The sequence below is a fragment of the Argopecten irradians genome, chromosome 2 (genome assembly GCF_041381155.1).
Source record: "Argopecten irradians isolate NY chromosome 2, Ai_NY, whole genome shotgun sequence".
NCBI classification, from domain to species: Eukaryota; Metazoa; Mollusca; class Bivalvia; order Pectinida; family Pectinidae; genus Argopecten; species Argopecten irradians.
In genome coordinates this window covers 15,622,099-15,645,265 of record NC_091135.1, presented here as the reverse complement: position 1 = coordinate 15,645,265, position 23,167 = coordinate 15,622,099, and the positions used below count along the sequence as shown (strand labels likewise).

The 23,167-nt window shown below is 35.3% G+C and overlaps 2 protein-coding genes across 4 annotated transcripts in view; one reads left to right on the top strand and one right to left on the bottom strand.

The window, feature by feature from the left end:
* Positions 1 to 8,933: 8,933 nt before the first annotated feature.
* Positions 8,934 to 18,438, bottom strand: LOC138314586 (ATP-dependent DNA helicase DDX11-like). Of its 2 annotated transcripts, XM_069254994.1 has the most exons (6): positions 18,301 to 18,438; positions 15,014 to 15,240; positions 13,896 to 14,688; positions 13,023 to 13,275; positions 10,074 to 11,596; positions 8,934 to 9,973 (listed from the first exon to the last, which is right to left on the bottom strand). In XM_069254994.1, the coding sequence occupies exons 1-5, from the start codon at positions 18,389 to 18,391 to the stop codon at positions 10,111 to 10,113; spliced, it is 2,850 nt and encodes a 949-aa protein (XP_069111095.1). In that variant the 5' UTR covers positions 18,392 to 18,438; the 3' UTR covers positions 8,934 to 9,973; positions 10,074 to 10,110. The 2 variants fall into 2 exon arrangements, with proteins under 2 accessions (XP_069111095.1, XP_069111094.1); XM_069254993.1 differs by having other exon boundaries at positions 8,934 to 11,596.
* Positions 18,439 to 20,400: 1,962 nt separating this feature from the next.
* The window catches only part of LOC138314584 (sorting nexin-13-like), a 29,836-nt gene continuing 27,069 nt past the window's right edge, over positions 20,401 to 23,167 (top strand). For both annotated transcript variants that reach the window (XM_069254989.1, XM_069254990.1), the window contains exons 1-2: positions 20,401 to 20,533; positions 22,643 to 22,758. In XM_069254989.1, coding sequence (XP_069111090.1) covers positions 22,643 to 22,758 — 116 coding nt within the window. In that variant the 5' untranslated portion in view covers positions 20,401 to 20,533. The remainder of the gene's footprint in view (positions 20,534 to 22,642; positions 22,759 to 23,167) is intronic.

Genomic DNA, 23,167 nt, shown 5'->3' with positions numbered 1-23,167 from the left:
GTTTCAGACTTTTTGCTGATGACACAAAACTTTTATCTATTGTGAACGATCATCAAAAGTTACAAAGTGATCTTAATAATCAAATGAAATTAACACAATTAATGAAAAAACAAACAGGCACATTCCTCATAAATCTGTTACAATTCGTCCAAATGATAAACCCTGGATCACCTCAGATATGAAACTCAAGTTAAGACAAAATATAGAATACATAAAAGAGCTAAAACTCTCAATAGGGAACAAGACTGGTCAAATTTTCGATTAATCCGTAATGAAACTGTTTGTCTTTTTAGGGAAGCTAAAGAAAACTTTATCCAAAAATTACAAAATGAACTGTCTGATAAGTCAACTTCCCCACAGAAATGGTAGAATATTGCTAAGTCAATAATTAAAATAAATAAATCTAACACAACCTCTAATCCTCTAAAAGAGAATGGTAAAATACTAACACATCCTCTTGATAAAGCTGAAGCGCTGAACAATTTCTTTACTAACATTTCTTCAGATATCACTGACACTAACCTTCCAGAATTACCTCCCTTATGCCCTTATGAACTTTCTGAAATAACTATTACTGAACAAGATATCAAAGACATTTTAAGAATTAATAAGCCTGCCGGTCCAGACGGCATATTGCCAAGAGTAGTTAAAAACTTGTCGCCATCACTAATCTATCCTTTAAAATTACTATTTAATAAGACTTTATCATTGGGTGAAATTCCAGACATCCTTAAGACAGCTAATGTTAATGCCCTATATAAAGGTAAAGGTGACATAAATGACCTAAATAATTACAGACCAATTGCAATTACTTCTATATTTATTAAAATGTTAGAAAAAAATATTTTTAAATATGCTTTTAATTATATCACTAGATATAACAAGTTGAGTAAAAATCGATATGGATTTCAACCTAAAGATTCTACTTCTAATCAACTTGTTGATATTTTAATATTATTAGTTCTAATTTAGATAAGGGAAATGATGTGAGCTTTGTTTTCTGTGATATAAGTAAGGCATTTGACAGAGTTTGGCATTCAGGTCTTTTATATAAATTACAAAAATATGGCATAAAAGGTAAATTACTTGACTGTTCAAAGCCTACTTATCTGACAGAAAACAAAGAGTAATCATTGATGACTATAAATCAAACTTGAAATCAGTAAATGCAGGAGTACCTCAAGGGTCTGTTCTTGGTCCTTTTCTTTTTTATTATTCATAAATGACATCACAAATAATATTACATCCAATATAAAATTATTTGCAGATGATACTTCTTATATTGTTGATGATGATGATGATCTTGAAACTCCAGCAGACACCCTTAATGATGATCTCACTTCTATTTCCTCTTGGGCTGATCAATGGCAATTTTTTTTAATCCTAATAAAACTGTCAGTTTTACCTTCTCACGGAAACAAGCAGACCTACAACCCACTCTTATTTTTAATAACCGACCTGTATCTCAGCATGACTTTCACAAACACTTAGGACTAACATTTTATAGAAAAGGAACATGGTCAGAACACATATCAAATATCTATGAAAAAGCATCATCCAGACTCAATATATTAAGAATAAACTTGATAGAAACTCTCTAAAAACACTATATATATATATATATCTTATATTAGGCCAATTTCAGAATATGCTGATATTGTTTGGGATAACTGTACAAAAAATGAGTCTGATCTTTTAGAATCAATTCAAATTAAAACTATGAAAATTATTACTGGTTTAAGAAGAGGCACTTCTCATCATGTTCTTTACTCTGAAACACAACTTGAAACCTTGCAGAATAGACGACATCAACACAAACTAACATTACTATAGAAAATCCTAAACAACCTTACTCCTACTTATCTATATGACAATATACATCCCTACATAAATACTAATAAAAATTATGCATTTAGAAATGAAAGGTTCTTTAATTTACCACAATCAAGGACTAACAACTATAACAATAGCTTTTTCCCAGCATCTATGAAACTTTGTAATTCACTAGATCACTCTATCAGAGAATCTTCTTCTATTTCTTCCTTTAAATTAAAAACAACTTTTCCATCTATAATCTCCAACATATTTATGAATTGTAAACCAAGAAATTTAAATATCCTTTCATGCCAATTGCGCAATAATGCCAGTGACTTAAATTATAACAAATTCTCTGATCATTTGACTGATGATGGTTCATGCTTATGTGGTGCTCCAACTGAAAATTACGATTTTTTATTATTGTACTCTTTTTTCTGATTTTAGACATCACATAATCTCTATATCTAATCTTTTGGGTTTTGTTAATATTGAAATTCTGTTGTCTATTGATTTTTCTAATGATACTAATGAAATGATATTACTTCATACAAAAAAACTAAGAGATTTCAATTGTACAAATAGTTTTATGATAATATGAAAATATAAAATATATTCATGTATTGATATATTTAAGGCCAGTATGAGAGGGTGTGTATGTGTGTGTAGATGTGATATGTATAACTTAATTCATTTATTTTCTATAAAAGAGATTGCCTATTTATTACCTATTCATTTAAATATCTATTTACTTATTTGTCTATCTGTTGTAAATAATTATTTTCTTTTCTATGGCCCGCTTGGGTATGCTCCTAATATCATACACTTTTCTTTTCATTTCTATTATATTTATATACTGAGACAACACTATCTATATTTATTTATTAATAATTAATTAGTTTAGTAAACCGGATTTCTGGAGAGGACCTGGATAGGCTTTGCATGTTGTCTAATCCATTTATCAATACAATAATATAATATCTTTCTCCGTAATTCCTGTATAACTTGTAAAAAAATGTGAACTCCTGCGTTTAGGAACAAATAAACAAAACACTGGGTGACCACATCATGGATAGTACATCAATCCAACAAGTCAGGACAACAAATACAAAAAAGACAAGATTACAGTGGAGAAAGTACAGAGCGGTGCAACCAAGGTCATCAAAAATCTCTGAAAAAAAAAATCTTACTTAAAACTGCTACTAGATTTAGAACTGCCATCCCTAGAAATAGACATATCAGGGGTGATTTGGTGGCAGTTTACGAAATTCTTAATGACAGGCAGATGTGATAATAATAAATTACTTCCCTGAAGTCAAACATAAACAAAGAACATTAGCAAAACAAGAGGCCCAGAGGGCCTGTATCGCTCACCTGGTTTGTGAAGCCAAGTAATGTTAGGAATACAGAATCACTGTTTTATTTTTCTGACGGAATTTAAAGATTTACCTCTAATTTCCCTATTATGCCCCACTTTTTCTGCTCCAGGGGTCAGAGCCAAAACTCTGTTCCCCTTCCCGAAAGGACGTTGCTGGCATAATATGATTAAATTCCATGTAGAACTCTATGACTAGTAGCGATTTAAAGGATTTACATCTCCGTGTATATCTCGGCTTCCGTTCCTCAAAATGACGCGGATTGTTGGACAGTCACTAACAACAGCTGGGGATTCTCACGTCTTAATGACAAAGCTGATTGCTGCAATTTATATTAACTGATATTGTCAGCAGGAAATTAATTCTATCAATTAGCAAAATATGATATTTATTTGCAATTAAAATAATACGAAACATAATTTCTGTTTTTATATTGTAAGCATTAAAAGCTAGTCCATTTACTCGGATTTTATCAATATTTTTATTTTATCAATATTTTTATTCCATTTATTTAATATTATTTTTTTATTCAGTTTTTTGTTGTTACATCCATTAACATATGGCCATGATTTTTTCATGCTTAATATATAAGCAGCCACTGTACACATGCACTACATCCTAAATCTCATTTTCAGGATTCTGTTCGGGCATTCTATTCTCCCGTTGCAATAATATTGAGTTGAATAAAATACTCAATAAAATTAGTTGTCAAATTTTCACTTGAGAAAACATTTTTTTTACTAAATCGTTGATAAATAATTCCCTTTTCACTCCAACGTTTGTAAATACAAAGTAAATACAAATTTTGTTATCAATCTTAATTAAATTGTTTAACCATAAGGCCAAAAAATAATATGTCTGTTTTGAGTTATCCGACCGATACCCTAATTGTTTACCCCCGACCCTAATTTTTTCCACTTTTCTACGATTTTTTTTTAAAGTCGTGATTCCGGTCTCAGACTCCGGTTCTTGCCATCATTTTAGAGTGAAAACACATTAAAAAAAAAGAAAGAAAAAAATAAATCCGACCGACCCTATTTTTTTGCCAATGTAACCCTAAACAAACTTTTTTTTTGTCCTAATGGTTGGAATGCAACCATGGCTGGGATTGTTTGGGGAACCTCATCACTATTTCTTTTCAAAACTGATTTACATATTTACTTACTTCTAAGGGCGTAGGCATAATTTTATTTGTAATTTAAAAGTCTTTTATATTTTGAGCTCTTTCATACAATATCAAATCAATTTGAGATAGAATGGTATGTAAGAAAGAGATACATTTTGAAAGAGACAATACATGTAGTTGATTATTCCTTAAAATATAAATTGCGTTGTTAGTTGTTTTTGTGATGTCGCTTCGGTACCATTATTTTGTTACATTTACATTTGTGGGTATTAAAAAGTTAAAATTTAGCTGGCTTGAGACTATTGGGCATACTCTAGCTACAGTTTGCTTACCGGATGGTATTAGCATGTCTTCGTTATAATTGTTTTGTTTGTGTTCGATGTGTTTATTTATTATGAAACATATTTTATAACAAGTAGACACTAGCCCAGCATGTGGTCGACAAAACACGAGGTAGTTGTTTGAAGTATGATAATTAATCTGACCATAACGTGACATTTTTTTTAATTGATTAGCAACTTCCATACACAGTTCAAGACAAAATCAAACAAATCTTATTTTTGCCCCTGTCAGAGGACAGTCACAACTATAACTATCTGTCGTTTGTCGTTTATCTTTCAATTTTTCGTTATGCAATTCATGACTTTGTCATGTCCAAAACTGTCATTGAAATGACTTTTCTGATCACAACCAGAATGATGAATGGGCTGAATTACTGGAATTGACTTTGAAGCAATGATTGCACATGATTTGGATAGAAATATAAATGAACGTGGGTTTATTAAACATCCTGATTTTATATCAAATATGGACCATGATTGAAAATGTCATCAGGATATGCACTCTGATACTTATTTGAAGAAACCTGTATAAAACACTTATTTAGTTATTTATTAAAGCGTTACGTCTACGTACCAATTTATCATTTGAACTTATCTGTATTGCTTGTCACTGATATGCCATTTATGTGAGATACCTTTCTGGATTATAATATATTTTCATATCGCTCCTTATGCAACACAGTAGCCTAGTTATGTAATAGTAATGCAGTAAAGTTCTTTACCGGTATCTGTTCTAACGACAGGCGATTTACGTCGGTACCTCCCTTGGTGTTTCACTTCTTGAAAAGCATTTAAATATAATTGTGTGGCTGATATATTCGGAATCGCGTGAACCAAACGTCAGTATCCAAAAACATCGCAATTAATTTAAAGTAGGGAAATTCTAAAACGTCCTCCCGGCTCACTATGTCCGTGGTTACATTTCCACGCAGCCTCGCTTTCAATGCTTTCAACTTTTCTTTACTTTAATGGTCAGAACTGGGAAACTAAGCAGAACCGTCGTATTAATATGTGAGAACTTTTGGAAGGCCAATGAACGCATTTATACTGGTTTTCTTTGCCCGACTATTCACTTTAAATATGATACCAGATTTTTAAGTGTCAATTATTAATGTTTTCTGTATCTGAGTGGGTCTAGATGTTAAAATTGTCATATTCAACCGTTTTGATTGCACAACGATTTTTCGTCGGATTTATTTTTTCTCTATTACATGTTGCGCATATGTATTATACTAAAGATGCTGCTGCATAGTTAATTTTGTACCCCCAGTATTAAAAATGAGGCAAACATCACACTTTTAACAAGAGATCCAAGAGGAATCTTGGCGCGCACCAAAGAATAATCTACATGTATGTCTGAAAATGAAAGAGGGATCTTTTCTCTGCTTTTCAAACTTTGGCTATCAAAATCCAAGATGGTGGCCTGTTGGCCATATGGCCATCTTGTTAACCGATCTGTCCTGAAATGAATCTGTGGTCTTTGTGGAGTCTATATATATTTTGAGAATGGGGCCTTCAGTACTTTCCGAGAAATAGGGGTAACAAACTTCAACTATCATAATCCAAGATGGCGGCTGGTCAGCCATCTTGTTGACGTATCCGTCCCAAAACGCAAAATGCACAACATCCCTTGGGGGTATCTACATATAAAATATGAGATAGATCCCTCCATTACTTTCAGGGAAACAGCAGTACTAAACTTCAACTATCAAAATCCAAGATGGCGAACCAGCTCTGTTAACAGGTGGAGAGACCACAGACGAAAGGCGATTTGAATAGCCCACCATCATCAGATGGTGGACTGGGCTAAAAAGTAGTCATTTGTGTGAATTTCCCTATTCTCCTGATCTTGTAATAAGAAAATAAAAGTATTTCCTCTAATTTGAATTTTCCGATATTTTTCCTGTTATAGAAAGTCTATCTTACTGACATTCTTCATCATGTGACTAGCACTGTTGCTGGTGACCAATCCACTTCTCCTTCTTCCTCCTGATCCAACTGGAAACAACCTCTGCCTGCCTGCTTACTGCTGCTGTCAGGTTCCTTGGATCTGCTCAAATTACTCCTAATAGGCGTAAGGCTCTCCATTACTTATTGACCGGAGAAACCCCAGCATCCAACCTCTATAGTACTAGTAGACACCATGTATTCCATCCTTGATGTTGGCATTCCTTCACCAGCTGCTGGCATTTCTGCTACTTTCGTTTGTTGGCCTCCAATAAAGATCTAAGAACTCCCTGTTCTTTGGTCACCTCAGTATGATCATGATCAATTAACCTATTAGCGTGTTGCCTACGAAATTGTTTGGTGTGATTGAAGTGTGGTATCGAAAGTATGAACGGGTAAAAGTACGTCCCAAGATGTTCCCATTCTAGGCCAGGGGTCATGCTAAGGTGACCCAAAACTGGGTGTTGTTAAGTCATCATATTTCGTCCGTCGTGCGCCATGCTTAAACTTTTCATTCAAACTTCTTTTCAAGTTCTACCGCTACTATTTGGCTGAAACTGGCCTAAAATGGTCGCGACCAAGTGTTATTTTTTTTGAGTCGATCCGAAATCAAAGATGGATGCCACAGCCGCCATCTTGAAAACAATTTATGAACTACTTCTCAAGTTCTACTGGTGCGATTTTGGTTGAAACTTGTATGAAGTGATCCTGATATGGTCCTGACAAAGTGCTGATATTTTTTGTGTTGATCCAAAATTCTAGATGGCTGCCATCTTGAAAACACATTTTGATCTACTTCTTAAGTTCTACTGGTGCGATTTGGTTGAAACTTGAATGAAGTGATCCTGATATAGTCCTGACAAAGTGCTGGGTTTTTTTTTCTCATGACGATCCAAAATCCTCAATGGCTGCAACCTTGAAAACACCTTTTAAACTTTTCAAGTTCTACCGGTACGATTTGGCTGAAACTTTCATGAAATGATCCTGACCAAGTGTTGGGTTTTTTCCCGAATCGATCCGAAACCCAAGATGCCCCCCCCCCCCTTCTTCTTAAGTTCTACTGGTGCAATTTGGTCGAATTTGCATGAAGTGATCCTGATATGGTCCTGACAAAGTGCTGATATTTTTTGTGTTGATCCAAAATCCTAGATGGCCGCCATCTTGAAAACACATTTTGATCTACTTCTTAAGTTCTACTGGTGCGATTTGGTTGAAACTTGAATGAAGTGATCCTGATATAGTCCTGACAAAGTGCTGGGTTTTTTTTTCATGACGATCCAAAATCCTCAATGGCTGCAACCTTGAAAACACCTTTTAAACTTTTCAAGTTCTACCGGTACGATTTGGCTGAAACTTTCATGAAATGATCCTGACCAAGTGTTGGGTTTTTCCCCGAATCGATCCGAAACCCAAGATGCCCCCCCCCCCCCCCCCCCGCCATCTTGACACATTTTGAACTTCTTCTTAAGTTCTACTGGTGCAATTTGGTCGAACTTGCATGAAGTGATCCTGATATGGTCCTGACAAAGTGCTGTTAATTTTCGTGTTGATCGAAAATCTTAATGGCCACCACCTTGAAATCATGTTTTAAACTTTTCATGTTCTATCCATGCAATTTGGCTGAAACTTGCATGAAATGATCCTGCCATGGTACCAACCAAGTGTTGTTATATTTCGGTTCGATTGCTACCATGATATCATATCCAATTCCAAGGTAGTCAGATGACTATGCCTTTGGGTCTCTTGTTAGATCTTGTGTTGGAGCGTATTGTTGAGCATCTTAGTTCCAATCAAAAGTTGAGGTTTTAAAGAAAAGTGTTACATTATAGTTGGTTGTTCAATTTTGGATTCTTCATTCATCTAATATACCCAAAAATTAAAGAAATTTGTCAAGCCGTTCATGAAATATTGACATAAGTTTTACTGTTTAAAACCAGAAGTGAGATCGTAGTGGTCATTATAGATATTTTTGACCTACTTTATTTTGTTCATCATGTGACATTTTCATTTTTGATTTCAGACCCTGCCTTATTACATACTGAAATTACTTTAAACTTTTCTTACTAATCAAATGGAAGAAACTCCACACAAAAATGGAAGTATAAGAATAATAAGAAACCTGTCTAAAAGTCATTTTCACCAGTGATGAAATGCCCTCAATAATTGGCTCTTGTCAATATATATACATTTTATATCAATACTAAATGTTGAATTTGCCATCCCTGTAAACCAAACAGCATGTTCCCCATCCAAACAAATGCATTTGTCTTTGTTGAAACCAAAATTACCAAATAACAAACCATGATATCCAACCCGAGTAAAGGGATAAAAAAGAAGACATTTTATTAAGTTAACAAAATTATTCATTTACTGGTAATTTGCATAAATTGCAGACAGTAATGATTGAACAACTAATCTTCTAATGGATTATAAACTGCCTATAAACAATAATAGACAATTGTTAGATATCTTGATGCCAGACCAAACTAACATAGCTCAAGATCTAAGTCATTGATCAGATACGTCCCCTAACAGTTCTCCACTACACCATGGCTACTTGATTGTTCAAACACGTCCCCTAACAATTCTCCACTACACCATCCATGGCTACTATATTGTTCATACACATCCCCTAACAATTCTCCACTACACCATCCATGGCTACTATATTGTTCATACACATCCCCTAACAATTCTCCACTACACCATGGCTACTTGGTTGTTCAGACACGTCCCCTAACAATTCTCCACTACACTATGGCTACTTGATTGTTCAGACACGTCCCCTAACAGTTCTCCACTACACCATGGCTACTTGGTTGTTCATACACATCCCCCAACAATTCTCCACTACACCATTGGCTACTATATTGTTCATACACATCCCCTAACAATTCTCCACTACACCATGGCTACTTGATTGTTCAGACACGTCCCCTAACAGTTCTCCACTACACCATGGCTACTTGGTTGTTCATACACATCCCCCAACAATTCTCCACTACACCATGGCTACTTGATTGTTCAGACACGTCCCCTTACAATGCCCCACTACACATTGGCTACTATATTGTTCATACACATCCCCTAACAGTTCTCCACTACACCATGGCTACTTGATTGTTCAGACACGTCCCCTTACAATGCCCCACTACACATTGGCTACTATATTGTTCATACACATCCCCTAACAGTTCTCCACTACACCATGGCTACTTGATTGTTCATACACATCCCCTAACAGTTCTCCACTACACCATGGCTACTTGATTGTTCAGACACGTCCCCTAACAGTTCTCCACTACACCATGGCTACTAACTTGATTGTTCAGTCACGTCTCTTAACAATTCTCCACTACACATTGGCTGCTATATTGTTCATACACGTCCTTTAACAATTCTCCACTACACAATGGCTACTATATTGTTCATACACGTCCTTTAACAATTCTCCACTACACAATGGCTACTTAATTGTTCAGACACGTCCCCTTACAATTCTCCACTACCCCATGGCTACTTTCTTGGATGCAAAAAATTTGGACAGACTTGACATAGCCAGACCAAATTTGTCCATACTTTTCAAATTCTTTCCAATCCAAGATGGCAGTTTCCCAGTCACATTTTTCCGACTATACCTTTTGTCAAGTAACAAAATGGAAGAGTAATCTCCCTTGTGTCGGATGGCTCTTCCAATAGACTGGTTAACAGCTTTCATACACAAGTTTTCGTAGTGAATTTGACCTGGTTGGCGACCATCTTCTCCTGCCTTGAAGTTTGCATTCAAGTAATCCATTTTCTCCTTGAGTTCTGGAGAGTTGATATTTGGATAGGGCAGTCCGACCATTATTACACATCTTCCAAGTTCATCAGAAAAGTTGATTCCTTCACTCATCTTTCCTCCTACAACACAGAACAGCAGGGCCCCTGTCAAACTCTTAGTGGCTCCAGTTGTACCACTTGCAGCTCCTGAAGAGCTATTCTTAATGCACGTAGAGAATTCAGCTAGAACTTTATCCACTTGACCAGACTTGCGAGGTTCCTGAAATACACGTTTCTTTCTGGCGATTCTTTGTGTAAAGCCAGACTCCTCCCACTGAGTGTAGACGAGCTTGAGATAATCATAAGACGGGAAGAAACAGATCACCCCACCAGGGACAACCTGACACACATTCTGGATCAACATACCTAGTTCATCCAACAATTTCCTGCTTTCTCTCGACTGGTAGGTGAAGTCGAGTGCGTATCCGCTCGGTCCTGATCCCAATGAGAGTGCAAGAAGGTGGTCCTCTGGGATCACATGGCCACATGAATATTCGAGTAAACGTGCAGGCTGAACACCAGCCGAGTGGAAAAGTTGGTCTTTGAATTCTGAAATTGGCTGCATTGTACCTCCAGCAACTATAACTGAGCGTGCTTCCTTCAAAACATCTGAGAAATGGACAGCAGGGTTGAGGAGGAGATACTTCATGCTGGATTGGCTCAGCATGGTCTGTTTGGTCACAACAATCCGTCCATCAGAGTCTGCATTAGTCAGGGCCTGGAGAAAACCCTCAATATGCATTAGGGGTGATCTCAGCACCACATTTTCTACAGATTTCACTTCAGGTGTTACATTTGGAGATCTCCCTTGAGAATCTTCTGGTTTAGTTAGTTCTCGGAGGAAGTTCAATACCCCAGCATTTCCTGTGACCTTTTTGTCCTCTTTAGGTGCAATCTCTGCATTAGGATACTTCTCTGCAAAACCATTCAATTTTCTGGAGATCATGCTTTTCTTACAATACTGCAGTATTTTGAAAAGGTTAAAGTTATCAAGTTTTGCCTGGAACAGGAAGTTGTTGGCCGTACACATCTTTGTTTCAGCTCTGCCTGTGAATTGCTTCTCTCCAGGTACACCAGCCTTACCACCAAGACTTCTCAGCAGACATGACAGTACAAACAAGATCTGTTGGATGTACATTAGGTTCTTTGCCTTCAAACGTGATCTGTACCTGTAACAGATACAATTTATAGAATATCTGAGTTTTAATCTCTATTAATGATATCTGTTGAGCGGTACAGTGTGGTGGGTGACCCATACATGTTATTCCGTATTCGCACATTACAGAGTTATCTGCCCTTCCGGGTAGATATTGATTGTGACGTCATGTGTTTGCGAGCATAATGTCATGCATTTGGTGAAAAAGATGTGAATTGCGCTCACAAAATAATGATGTAACAATCGGATACCTACCCACAAGGGAGCTAACTCTGTAACATGCAAAGACGGAATAATTAGTAAAGCCTCAACTAAGTCTGTAGACTTTCTAATAGCTGTAAACACCAAACTAACTTGAACTAGGCTAGGCTATGCAATGATACAAGTAGTGCTAGAACGGGTAACCGGATAACCGGTTCATGGTTTGGTTTCAGCTTTTATCCGGTTAGCATTTTAGCTATCTGATAACCGCCATATACATTTCGTACGGCAAAAATACTCCTCAAAGTAATGAAATTCCTGTACTAACGAGCGTCTTCACCTATAGTTTAAAGTATTCATGCATTTAGAAGCGCAATTTTGTAATGAAATTAAAAGTGTTACGACAACAGTGTTGTTATCGGAAACTGGATCGAAATTAAAAGTGTTACGACAACAATTTGGCCCCTATGCAAATGTTCCATTGAGCGTGATGTGCGCAAGTGCCGTGTGCAAAAGAAACCATGTTCAGGAAGTAGGCCTACTTTGACGTTGTAAGAGTTTACACCGATTTTCATTCACCATCATGGTTTTATTAAAAACAAACAAAATAAATCTAATTCGAAGTAATTATTCTTTGTGTTAAATGAGTGTTTCCTGAAAGATATGAATAAATGTTATGGAATCCAGACGAAGTATGACTAATTCATGGCATCTATGTACGACTGAAACGTTACTTACTTAAACAGCTACAAAATTGTACGGTTATCCGGTTACGGTTCGGTTAATCCGATCCGGTTAACCGGTTGGCATTTTTACTAACCGTTCCAGCACTAGAAACAAGGAATAAGTTATTCCAAAAATGTTAGAAAGTTCTCATTCATTTGTCAACAACAACAATTAGAGGGAAACTAACAAAATCTTTATGTGTTTTATAACTACCCAGGTTTCTTTAAAGCTTTAGGATTTCTTGAAAGACACCTCTGTCAAACCCATTAAATTCTTAATAAAACTTTCATATAGTAAAAAAGGATTGAAAAGGTCTAAGCTAAAAGAGGGAAAAATTATTTTTCCACAACTTTTTATTAAAGCCTATGTTTTTTCCCTACCTAATCCACAGAAATGACGAACAAAGCTTCAATGTTGGAATAAATATTAAAGGGTTTAATCCAAAAGTACTCCTCTAGACTTGAGAAAATTCCATTGTATATTACCACAGCTTTACAATAGGAGTTACACACCTGTCTTCGTATTGGGTCAGCTGACTGTGTGCCCTAAGTAACTGTGACCCTGTCACCTCCACGCTGTGTATATTGTTGATAGTTTCCAGCAAGTTGTGAGCCTCATCAATCAGAACAATATTCCCCTCCAGTTTGATGCCGCAAGCTTCTCTTGAAGCTTTGTGAAGGAGAAGGTTGTACGGCAGTGCTACAATCTCGGCCAGGGGTATGCCATGCCGTGTCCCATAGAAGGGGCATGCCTTCATTTCCTTTCCTGTTAAAAAGAAAAATTTACAGAATATTGTATACAATTTTTAACTATACAGGGGCAATAACTCAGTCAATCAAACATGGTCAAATTTAAAGTGAATAGTCAGGCAAAGGAAGGCTAAAGGCAGAAAAAATAGTGTTAAGATATGATTTCTTATGAAATAGAAAAATAAAAATTCCGGTCAAAATCGCTCTGCATGTGAAAAAATTAATAAATATATAGGAATCCTGACATGTCCTCTCGTCTGGCTATGTACACGTTGACATTTCCATGCAGCCTCGCTTTCAAAGAGTTATTTTTTAGAAATGTACTAAATTTACATGAAGCTTTTCCGTAATTTCAATTATCAAAGCAGAACATTTTGATATGCAAGGACTTTTGGAAGGCCAATGAATGCATTTGGACTGGGTTTTTTTGCCAGACTATTCATTTTAAAGTAAATTATTTGTTACCTGTTATTATTAAAACCAAAGAAGACAGAATTATATCCGACATTTAATGTAGTTAAAGGGTGAAAGGAAGACCAATAAAATGCATGAATTTATATTCTACATTTCCGATTAACAAGGAAAAAATTGCAAAATTCAATTTGACAAAGTTTTGATTAGAGGACTAGACATTACCTTTAGCAACAATTTGCTCCATATCTCTGACTTCCAACAGGAGTTCCTCCTTCAGCTCACTGATCGCCTCCTGACGATAATACGGACATTTACATGGATGTTTTCTCCTTCGTTTTGTTTTTGCCTCACCTAACTCCTCCCTTTTCTCAGACTTTGACTTCTGCATATCTAAACAGGCATCATTCATAAGGCTTATAGACTTCAGTTTCTTCACATTTTCGTTGATGCAGAGGTTCTGTCGTGACCCAAGGGAAATAACTTGAGTGTTGTCTCCATATGGGCTCTTCACAACTTCCCGAACAAACTGAGAAATCTGTGAGTGAGTCCGACTGCAGTAATATATCTTTGTGATATGACATTCCTCTTCCTCGTCATCTGATTTATCATCATGTTTCTCATCGTCACTGTTGTAATCTTGAACGATAAGATCCTCATCTTGATTATCTTGGTTATTGCCATCACAAACATCACTATTTACCTTATCAATTTCGGAATTAAACGCCTCTTGGATTTCCTTAGCAGCACCTTTAATCAGTTCATCAAAGTCTTCCTCCATCTTCTTGCGTTTCTTGACTTTACCATGATAACTTGACCTCCGCTCCTTGACTTTTGACTCCTGTTTCTTTAAAAGTTCATGCTCACTGATTACCTTTTTCATCTGCTCTTCTTTTTCTTTCCTCTTTACAAACTCTGCGATCCAGTCCACTTCCGCATTTTTGTCCTTGTTCGTGAAAACATTTTCTTTGTCACCTTGCTCTGTAGTCAAAGCTTCTAACTCTTTCTTCTGTTTTTCCTGAAAACCAGAAAATGTATCAAATTCATATATCTACAATCATACATTAACAATCTTAAAAACAGAGTTCAAAAAGCTAAATTTTCATATTAAATTGATGTTAGTAAGGATAGTTGTAAAAAGGATAGCCAATAAAAATTTTAACAATTCTACAACAAGTACAATTTTTTTTTCTATGCCCCAAAAACATCTCTTGATCATGATAGAGTTGACATCTGGCTCAGATAAATTTACTGTACTGTGTTTTAAAGTGAGCAAGGCCATGGTAAGTTATTGCAGGATTGTGTTGAAAATACAGGCAATCAGGATGCATATGAATACTTACCTGCATATCTTTGAGCCATTTTAGTGCTCCACATATCAGACTGAGTGATTTTCCTGTTCCCGTTGGACTCTCAAAGATGCCAACCTTCCCTTGTTCTAAACATTGATACAACTCTGCCATGAAGTTCTTCTGGATATCGTATGGCTCAAATGGAAATGGAAAGGAGCTCGGTATCACAACTTCAGCATAGACTGGTAAATTGTCTTCTTTTGACTTTGAATAATCATCTGAAATAAAATCATACTTTAATCAGAAACAAACTTATCTATATGTCAGGGAGATTGTATTTCCCTTATTAACTTCCGCACACAGTGACCCCTGTATGTGCCTCTAGGATTTTTTTCTCTTTTCTTTAAAATACATTGGATAACTTTGATATGAAATAAAAGTTTAATAATGGCAGATTTTTTTTGATGAAAATAAAAATGGTGAAATAAAACAATACAGTGTATCAACATAACAACAATTTTTTACAAATACATGTATACTTATATAATTACAGATGCTCCAAGGCTGACAGAGCATAAATGATACTCATCATTTGAACAATAATTGGTGTTTAAATGTGTATATGTATGTCTAATTAACACAAAAAATATCAAATTTGTTTTTCTTTCGATACATGCGCTATCAGCACTTCATTCCATACACAGGGACCTGGCACGACTTTTGTAAACTAACAGTATACATATATATATTATAGTATCAAGGGTATGAACTCGGCGGTCGAGAAAAACGGACCTATTTGTTTAAAACCGTGATTATTTCAATAAATGGGTTCTACACAATATTGACGGATATCTTACCTTTGAGAGAAATAATTTATCTTTCCATTGACTGCTTGGTGAACAAAATTGGCCAAGTATTGACGAAGTTATGGCTTGATGAATCGGGAAATTTACGAAAAATATGCTAGGTAGACATTTCCCTGTCCGGTCGAAATGTCGTCTCGGCTCTAATGGGCACCTCAAAAACCAAGCCAAAATCACAAAATCTACGCTTGTGGTGGTAAACAGTATCCATAACTGTGTTCATCCACAATCTCCTTTGGAGGTGTCATCACCCGTACTTTGTAGAAACCCCATTTAAACATGGTGTAGCTCACTTACTGTAACCGTGACCGCCATGTTCATTTGTTTTTCGGAACGCTTCTCGAGTTTACCGACAAGCACAACATAACATAATTTGCATAATGTAGTCACTTTATGTAAAGTCGAGAAGCGTTCCAAGAGAAAAATGAACATGGCGGTGACGGTTAAAGTAAGTGACTTACATGATGTTTAAATGGGGTTTCTACAAAGTACGGGTGATGACACCTCCAAAGGAGATTGTGGATGAACACAGTTATGGATACTGTTTACCACCACAAGCGTAAATTTTGTGATTTTGGCTTGGTTTTTGAGGTGCCCATTAGAGCCGAGACGACATTTCGACCGGACAGGGAAATGTCTACGTAGCATATTTTTCGTAAATTTCCCGATTCATCAAGCCATAACTTCGTCAATACCTGGCCAATTTTGTTCATCAAGCACTCAATGGAAAGATAAATTATTTCTCTTTAAAGGCCCACTACCTTTCCGGAGAAAAATATAAAAGGTTTATTAAAAACATTAATTACATCAGAAAATACATATCGATGGCCTAAGATGAGGTTACAACACCAAACAAATGCAAGATTTCCTGCGTAAAATATGACAACAGCTGAGAGTCATTTCGCTGTTTTGCCGTCTGGCGCAGTGATAGTCAACTACCGCGCGGTATTTAGGACGACGGCGGGAAACATAAGACGACCCGCGTTATGAAAATTAAAGGTTTATTTCTTTCAATCAAATTGTTCTGAAGGTGATGATATGTGTAGTATTAAGGGTAAGTTAATAACTTTTGCGACTCTACAAAATTATCAATCTCGTTTTACATTCCCATTTCAAAAATTAAAAGCCGTTTTGGAAAGGTAGTGGGCCTTTAAGGTAAGATATCTGTCAATGTTGTATAGCACCCATTTATTAAAATAATCACGGTTTTTAAAAAATAGGTTCGTTTTTCTCGACCGCCGAGTTCATACCCTTGATACTATAATATATATATGTATACTATTGGTTAAAAATTTTCGTGCCAGGTCCCTGTGCTTCCGGCTACATAGGATATAGTGCCTCAAATTTTTTTCAGGATGCAATTAATTATTTTTTATATTTGAAACTTGAAGTAAAATTAGAAGCTCAAACTTTTCAATGGTGGTAATGGTGTAAAGCAAGTAACCTTTATAACTGAAGAGAAATACTAAATCATCTGCTGTTAACGTTTTTGATAGTGGAAAAAAAAAAATTTGTCAGCGATGAAGCATCTTTAAAACAAACAATTGTGTAATTTCATGGACAATGAAAATGAGAAAATAATTCCCCATGAAAACATCTTTTGGCATAAAAATGTGAAATTGAGCCACCAGGAAAATAAGTTGGTGTACATGTATATAGAATAGCTGTAATTAAACATGACTAGTAAGTAAACTGGAGGAACCTATATTTAGAATGTGTATAAGATACATGTCATAAATTCCAATATCCCATATGTTTCTATTTGAAATATTGGGCTTAGCATAAGTAACAGAGGTGCACATTTCATTATAAATATTACTATCTTCTTTCTTTATTAATTCCAATATCTGTAAGATAGGTCGACTTTTGAACTGATATCTTGAATACTTAGCCTGAGTGAATTGGCCCTTTAATTATAAACTGTGTTTATATTTTATTTCAAAGTTGACAAAACAAGGACAAAAATATATTATGTAATATGTATCACTCAAAAATACTTTACCAGCTAGTTGATGTTAAATTTCTATTAATCATAAACTGTTGGGTTTTTTTTAATTCAAAAGTTGACAAAACAAGGGCAAAAATATATTATTTAATATGTATCAGCATCAGTGAAATATCCTGACAACAGCAATATCTTGAGGGGCCTAAGGGCCTAACAGTCATGATCATATGACAACCCAAGCAACAGTTCCACATGGGATTCGAACTCGCGACCCAGAGGTGGAGGGCTTGTGGTAATGTTGAGAAATTTAACCACTTGGCCACCGCGGCCCCTATGATTATGCAGTGTCACCCCCAGTTAAACAATAACCACTGATAACACTTCCGCCTCCTCTAATTCATCGACAACTGCTGGCATTATTTTCTGTCATATCACGTTTTAAAATAACATTGTCACTGGAGTGTTGACACGTTTTGAGACAAGTACAATGTACTATTCTGCAGAAGGCACGTGGGATGACAATGCCTTACCATTTGAAGAATATTCACACGGATTAGACGACACTTCAGTATATAGCAAGGAAGCCAAAACATCATCTCCTTCATCATCAAATTCATCCATCTTCCACTGACAGCAGTAGCCTCATGTCACTTTACGTCAAATTTACGCGCCAAATCATCTACATATTACAGTTGAGGAGACGGTTGCTGGGTAGAAAAATCCGGAACCGGTTTTGATACTAGTCATATAGTCGGTTATTTTTTAAGATCACTAAAATCGTAAAACCAACGAAAATTGGCATCATTATTTATTTCAGTAGTAGCAGAGAATAATTAGTAAAAAGCCGTTAAATAAATCATAATCTTAAGACGAAGTAGATCTACGTTCAGCGCAATCGTCGAAAATATACATGTAAGTGTGAACAGTTTTTGTACTAATAACTTTTTCACTCATTTTGAAATAGTCGATTAATACATAAACATATATCTAGATATCTAATATATGTTTCTAATACATACGAAAAGCATAAAAATATATTAGTATTCCATTTCATAAATAAATTAAATGTCGATCAATATATTTTATATAATTTATTTTTGAGTAGGAAATTTTACACATAATCTAAATAAAAAACAGTGACCGGTTTCTATGACAATGGAAGGAAACAATAAACTTTGTTGAAATTAAATTTATAATATACATTCAAGGACGTATACTTACTTATAAATCCTTAGTACATTGTATCTCCGTAAATCGATATTCATTATCTACTCCGTAAACTCCGTTCAACGGATTACATTGTAGATACTAGTAATGAACATCAAATTTTAGAGTTAGTGTGTTAGAAGCAAGTCAGGTTGTATATCAAAGTAGGTGTATGATTTAAATACCTAAAGTGACATTCATTTCGGAAAAACTTATTTCTTCAACTTTAAAAATGCAAAAACTCAAAAATGGTTTTATTAGTTTTAAAAGTCCAGGTTGTGGGTGAATGACCAAAGAAACTAAAAGATCGATCAGCGGTGAGCATTAATTGGTAAAGTACCAACATTGAATCTTGACCCAGAGGTTTTCTGGAGGTCTTGTGCTAAAAAGCATGGTCATTACGCAATAACGTTAGGCGTCGATTTTAGTCATCTCTATTCTTCTTTACCGTTCATGTTTTTTTGTTACTCTTCTTTTTTGTATTAGAGTTTGTCTCTTCAAAAATACTCTGCGGCATGCGACTGGCAAAGGCTAAAATCCACAGTAAGTAGATATATTTACAGTTAAAAGATAAAAAAAATCATCAGGTGTCTCATATTGCTCCAAACCAGGCTGGTGGTAGATTGCCTTTTTAGTTTGTTGCGAAATCCGTCCAGGCTGGTTGCTTCAGGTTATAGTATATTGGTAATAAGAACATTAATCGTAAAGTGTATCTTGTATGAAATAGATACAATTATATTCAAAGAATATCAGTTGAAATTATATCATATCAAATTGTTGAATTTGAATAAAAAATGTATATTGACTTTGAATTTACATGTTTGACATAGGAGTTCAATATTGCGTCATTTGACAAGTTCCATTTTTGTAATATTAGCTATCGCAGAAAAGGGTCGCACGTCACTCTTCAATCATCAAACTTACAATGGGTATGCTGATTATAATCTCCATATTGTTCTTCAATGACTTGTTACTTTCGAAATTTGAAATTAAAAGCACTAGGTCAGTACAGCTACAATGACTTTTTATTAAATATCTGACAATTTTATGGTGTGTTAAGTATTTTTTAATTACTGTCCGCCGAAATTCGACTTAAAATTCCGAAATTTGACGTACACATTTTTGAGTGCGCAGGGTCCTATACTGCAATAGAAGGGGATGAATGGGGGCGTCGTACGGGACAGAAATAACTAGGGGAAATCCGCCGATACAAAGACCGGCCTGTAGCATGTTGAGCGAAACTGTGCAGAGACAAAGCACCGGGAGGCATATAAGATAAAAAACATTGTTGGGGGGGGTTTATTTTATCGCCACTTTTCCGCCATTAGCCATCCCCATCCATACTTTACATATTAGAATGTCCCAAGGCTATGAGTTGGGCCAATGAAAACGCTTGTAATGAGCTTTGATATCACTCTTGCATTGACAGTTTTGATTCGCTACCTGAAGAGGTCGAAAGGTTCATTCAAGATGGAACCCGTAGGAGGAAGGCTCTGTCGATATTAACAACAAATACTATGCTTTCTCAGTGATGTCTGTGTCACTTTAAATTGAAAGGTAATCAGAAATGCGTGTACGTAACCGAGCTGTTATTTTGATGATGACAGTGTACGTCTATCGAAAAGGCAAAATACTGTCGACCAACAGCTGTGATAATCTGCGGATTATGTTCATGTTATATATAGGCCTACGAAGTAAACTGGTGTCAACTGACATTGCGATAGATCGCCATTAACGGCTTGTGATTTGAAAAGATTATTTTTTACGTAATATATAGAAAATATACCTACTATGTTACATAGCTAATTGCTACCAATACGTTATTTGGAAAATAGCCGACTTGAAACTGAATATACGCATCTCATTATATTCATGTTGCATTTAAGATTGTCGTTATCCGCAAAAAACCTTTTACATAAACAAGTATACAAGTCCAATATCATTAGAATATGCTTCTGCAGTTTGAGGCCCTAACCACCAAAAGTACAAAGAAAAGCCAGCCCACTTCGTCAGGGTACAGTTGTTTCGGTACTTTCTAAAGTTGTTTCGGTACTTCATGCTATATGAAAAGACTTAACTAAAAAACGACGAGTGTTTTAGAGTATAGCTACTCGACTACTTTTCTATGGTCATGCAGGATTCAAACCCAGAACCTCTCAACACTAGTTGAATGCTCTGCCGATTGAGCTGTCTTGTCACAGATTGACCCAGTCCAATGCTGACAACATATTCCTCCCTTCTTTTTCCAGCTTGAAGACACTACTGTCACAACTTTGCACATCACTTGCAAAGCACATATTCCCAATCCTTGAATTAATTTACCAGCTGTTGGCAGGCTCACCAGTTTTGAAACGGGAAAGCTGCCAGACCAGCTTGGGTCCAAACACATACAAGATCTCCAAAGATTTGCAGGATGCTCTGCCAATTTGACTAACCTGGTCATTAATGAATAACATAGTCCAATTCTACTACATCACTAACAGCAATACATCCAACTTCAAGTACTAGTGACGTAAATTGAGCATCTGAAATAAATGCAAACTCCCACACATAAGGATTATATATACTTCCATGTATGTAGTTTTTTACCATGTAAATATATATATTGCTCGATCGTCTGACAATTTCCACTATACTCCAATCTACAAGCATCCGACAAAAAACCCTATAACAGCTAGCAGGTAATTTTCAGTCAAATGGCTATTTTTTTGCATAAATGGGTAATATTAAATTGTTGTTGATCGAGGAAAACTTTTCCCTGGGAAAATATTTCAATGCAATTTTGCCAAATAAAGACAGAAATAAATTTCCCCAAATTTTGAAAAGTGTTTTTTGTCTGATTCAGAACAAAATGACAATATTCTATTCACTGCTGAATTGTTTTGTAATTGTATTTAAAATCAATCAATTACATAAAGAAGAATCAATTGTCTATCAATTAGGAATTTTTATTCGCTGAGGGTGGTAGTAATTGGGAACACTCGCAAAATAAAGGGTATTTGGGGATGGGGTAGATATAAACAGCTATAGGACAGGAACAATTCTGAAAATAATGACTTGTTACCTGTACAAATGTATTTGCCATTTTTACCTTGAAAATACTGGAAAGCTAATCCATAGCAATATTTATGTAAAGATGCTCCATCGCTGACAAACGGTATTTTTTCTCTACCAAAAACAGAAGCCGATAATGGATTATTGTTTTATTAAAGTTACTTACTTTATATCATTACTACCATTGAAAAGTTAAATGGTAGTAAAAGTTAAATGGGCTTCTTATTTTATATAAAGATAAAAATAGTAAAAATAATGAATTAAATGTGTCCCAAAAAAATTCTGTGGCACTACCTATGTCCAATATATGGAATGAAGTACTGAGTGTGCATGCACCAAAAGCAAATAAATAATTGTATATTATTTTTGATGTTGATTAGGCACCAATTATTGTTCAAATGATGGGTATCGTTAATGCTCTATCGGTGGTGAAGCATCTTTAAAAGTAAAATATTTAAACTATATTGGCAGTATTGCTGATTTCACCTTAAGTATTGCTGATAGAACTTGTTAAGGTTTGATTTTCACTTAAAATTTTACAGTATGCTAAGCTTACATGTTTATTGAACCTTAAATAACATTAATTTATGCTTTATAATGATTTTGTTTTAGATGTACTGGCTGGCTGGAGGCTGGAAATGGCCAGTCCTTGGCATTGTCCTCTTTTTGTTTACATTTGGATATCTTGGCTTGCTGTCTATTTTCTATATACTGTGTATTATAGCAGGGTAAGTTTGTTCTGAGGTAATTATGAAAAAAGAATAATAAATAATTATTAATATACATGTATATTAAATTAATGATTGATAATGAAGCTCATGAAAAATTTGGACATCACAAATTGTTTGTCTTATGGTCAGATGATGTTTCTGTTGTCATGATGATGTCACCTTCTGTATAGAAATATTATATGTTCGCATATTGCCAAATATGAGCATATCTGTAAAAGTTTCTTACATTAAGATAATTTTGTTGAATAAAGCAGATAATTTTCAATTCCGAAAAATCTTTTTCAGCAGATTTGATTATTTTTCACTTTTAAGATCAAGAAAATTAAACAAATTCTGCTCCAGCAATATCATTTATCTGAAGTTATATGATATTGTTTATGTTAGATTCTGTATCTTTGTTGTATTA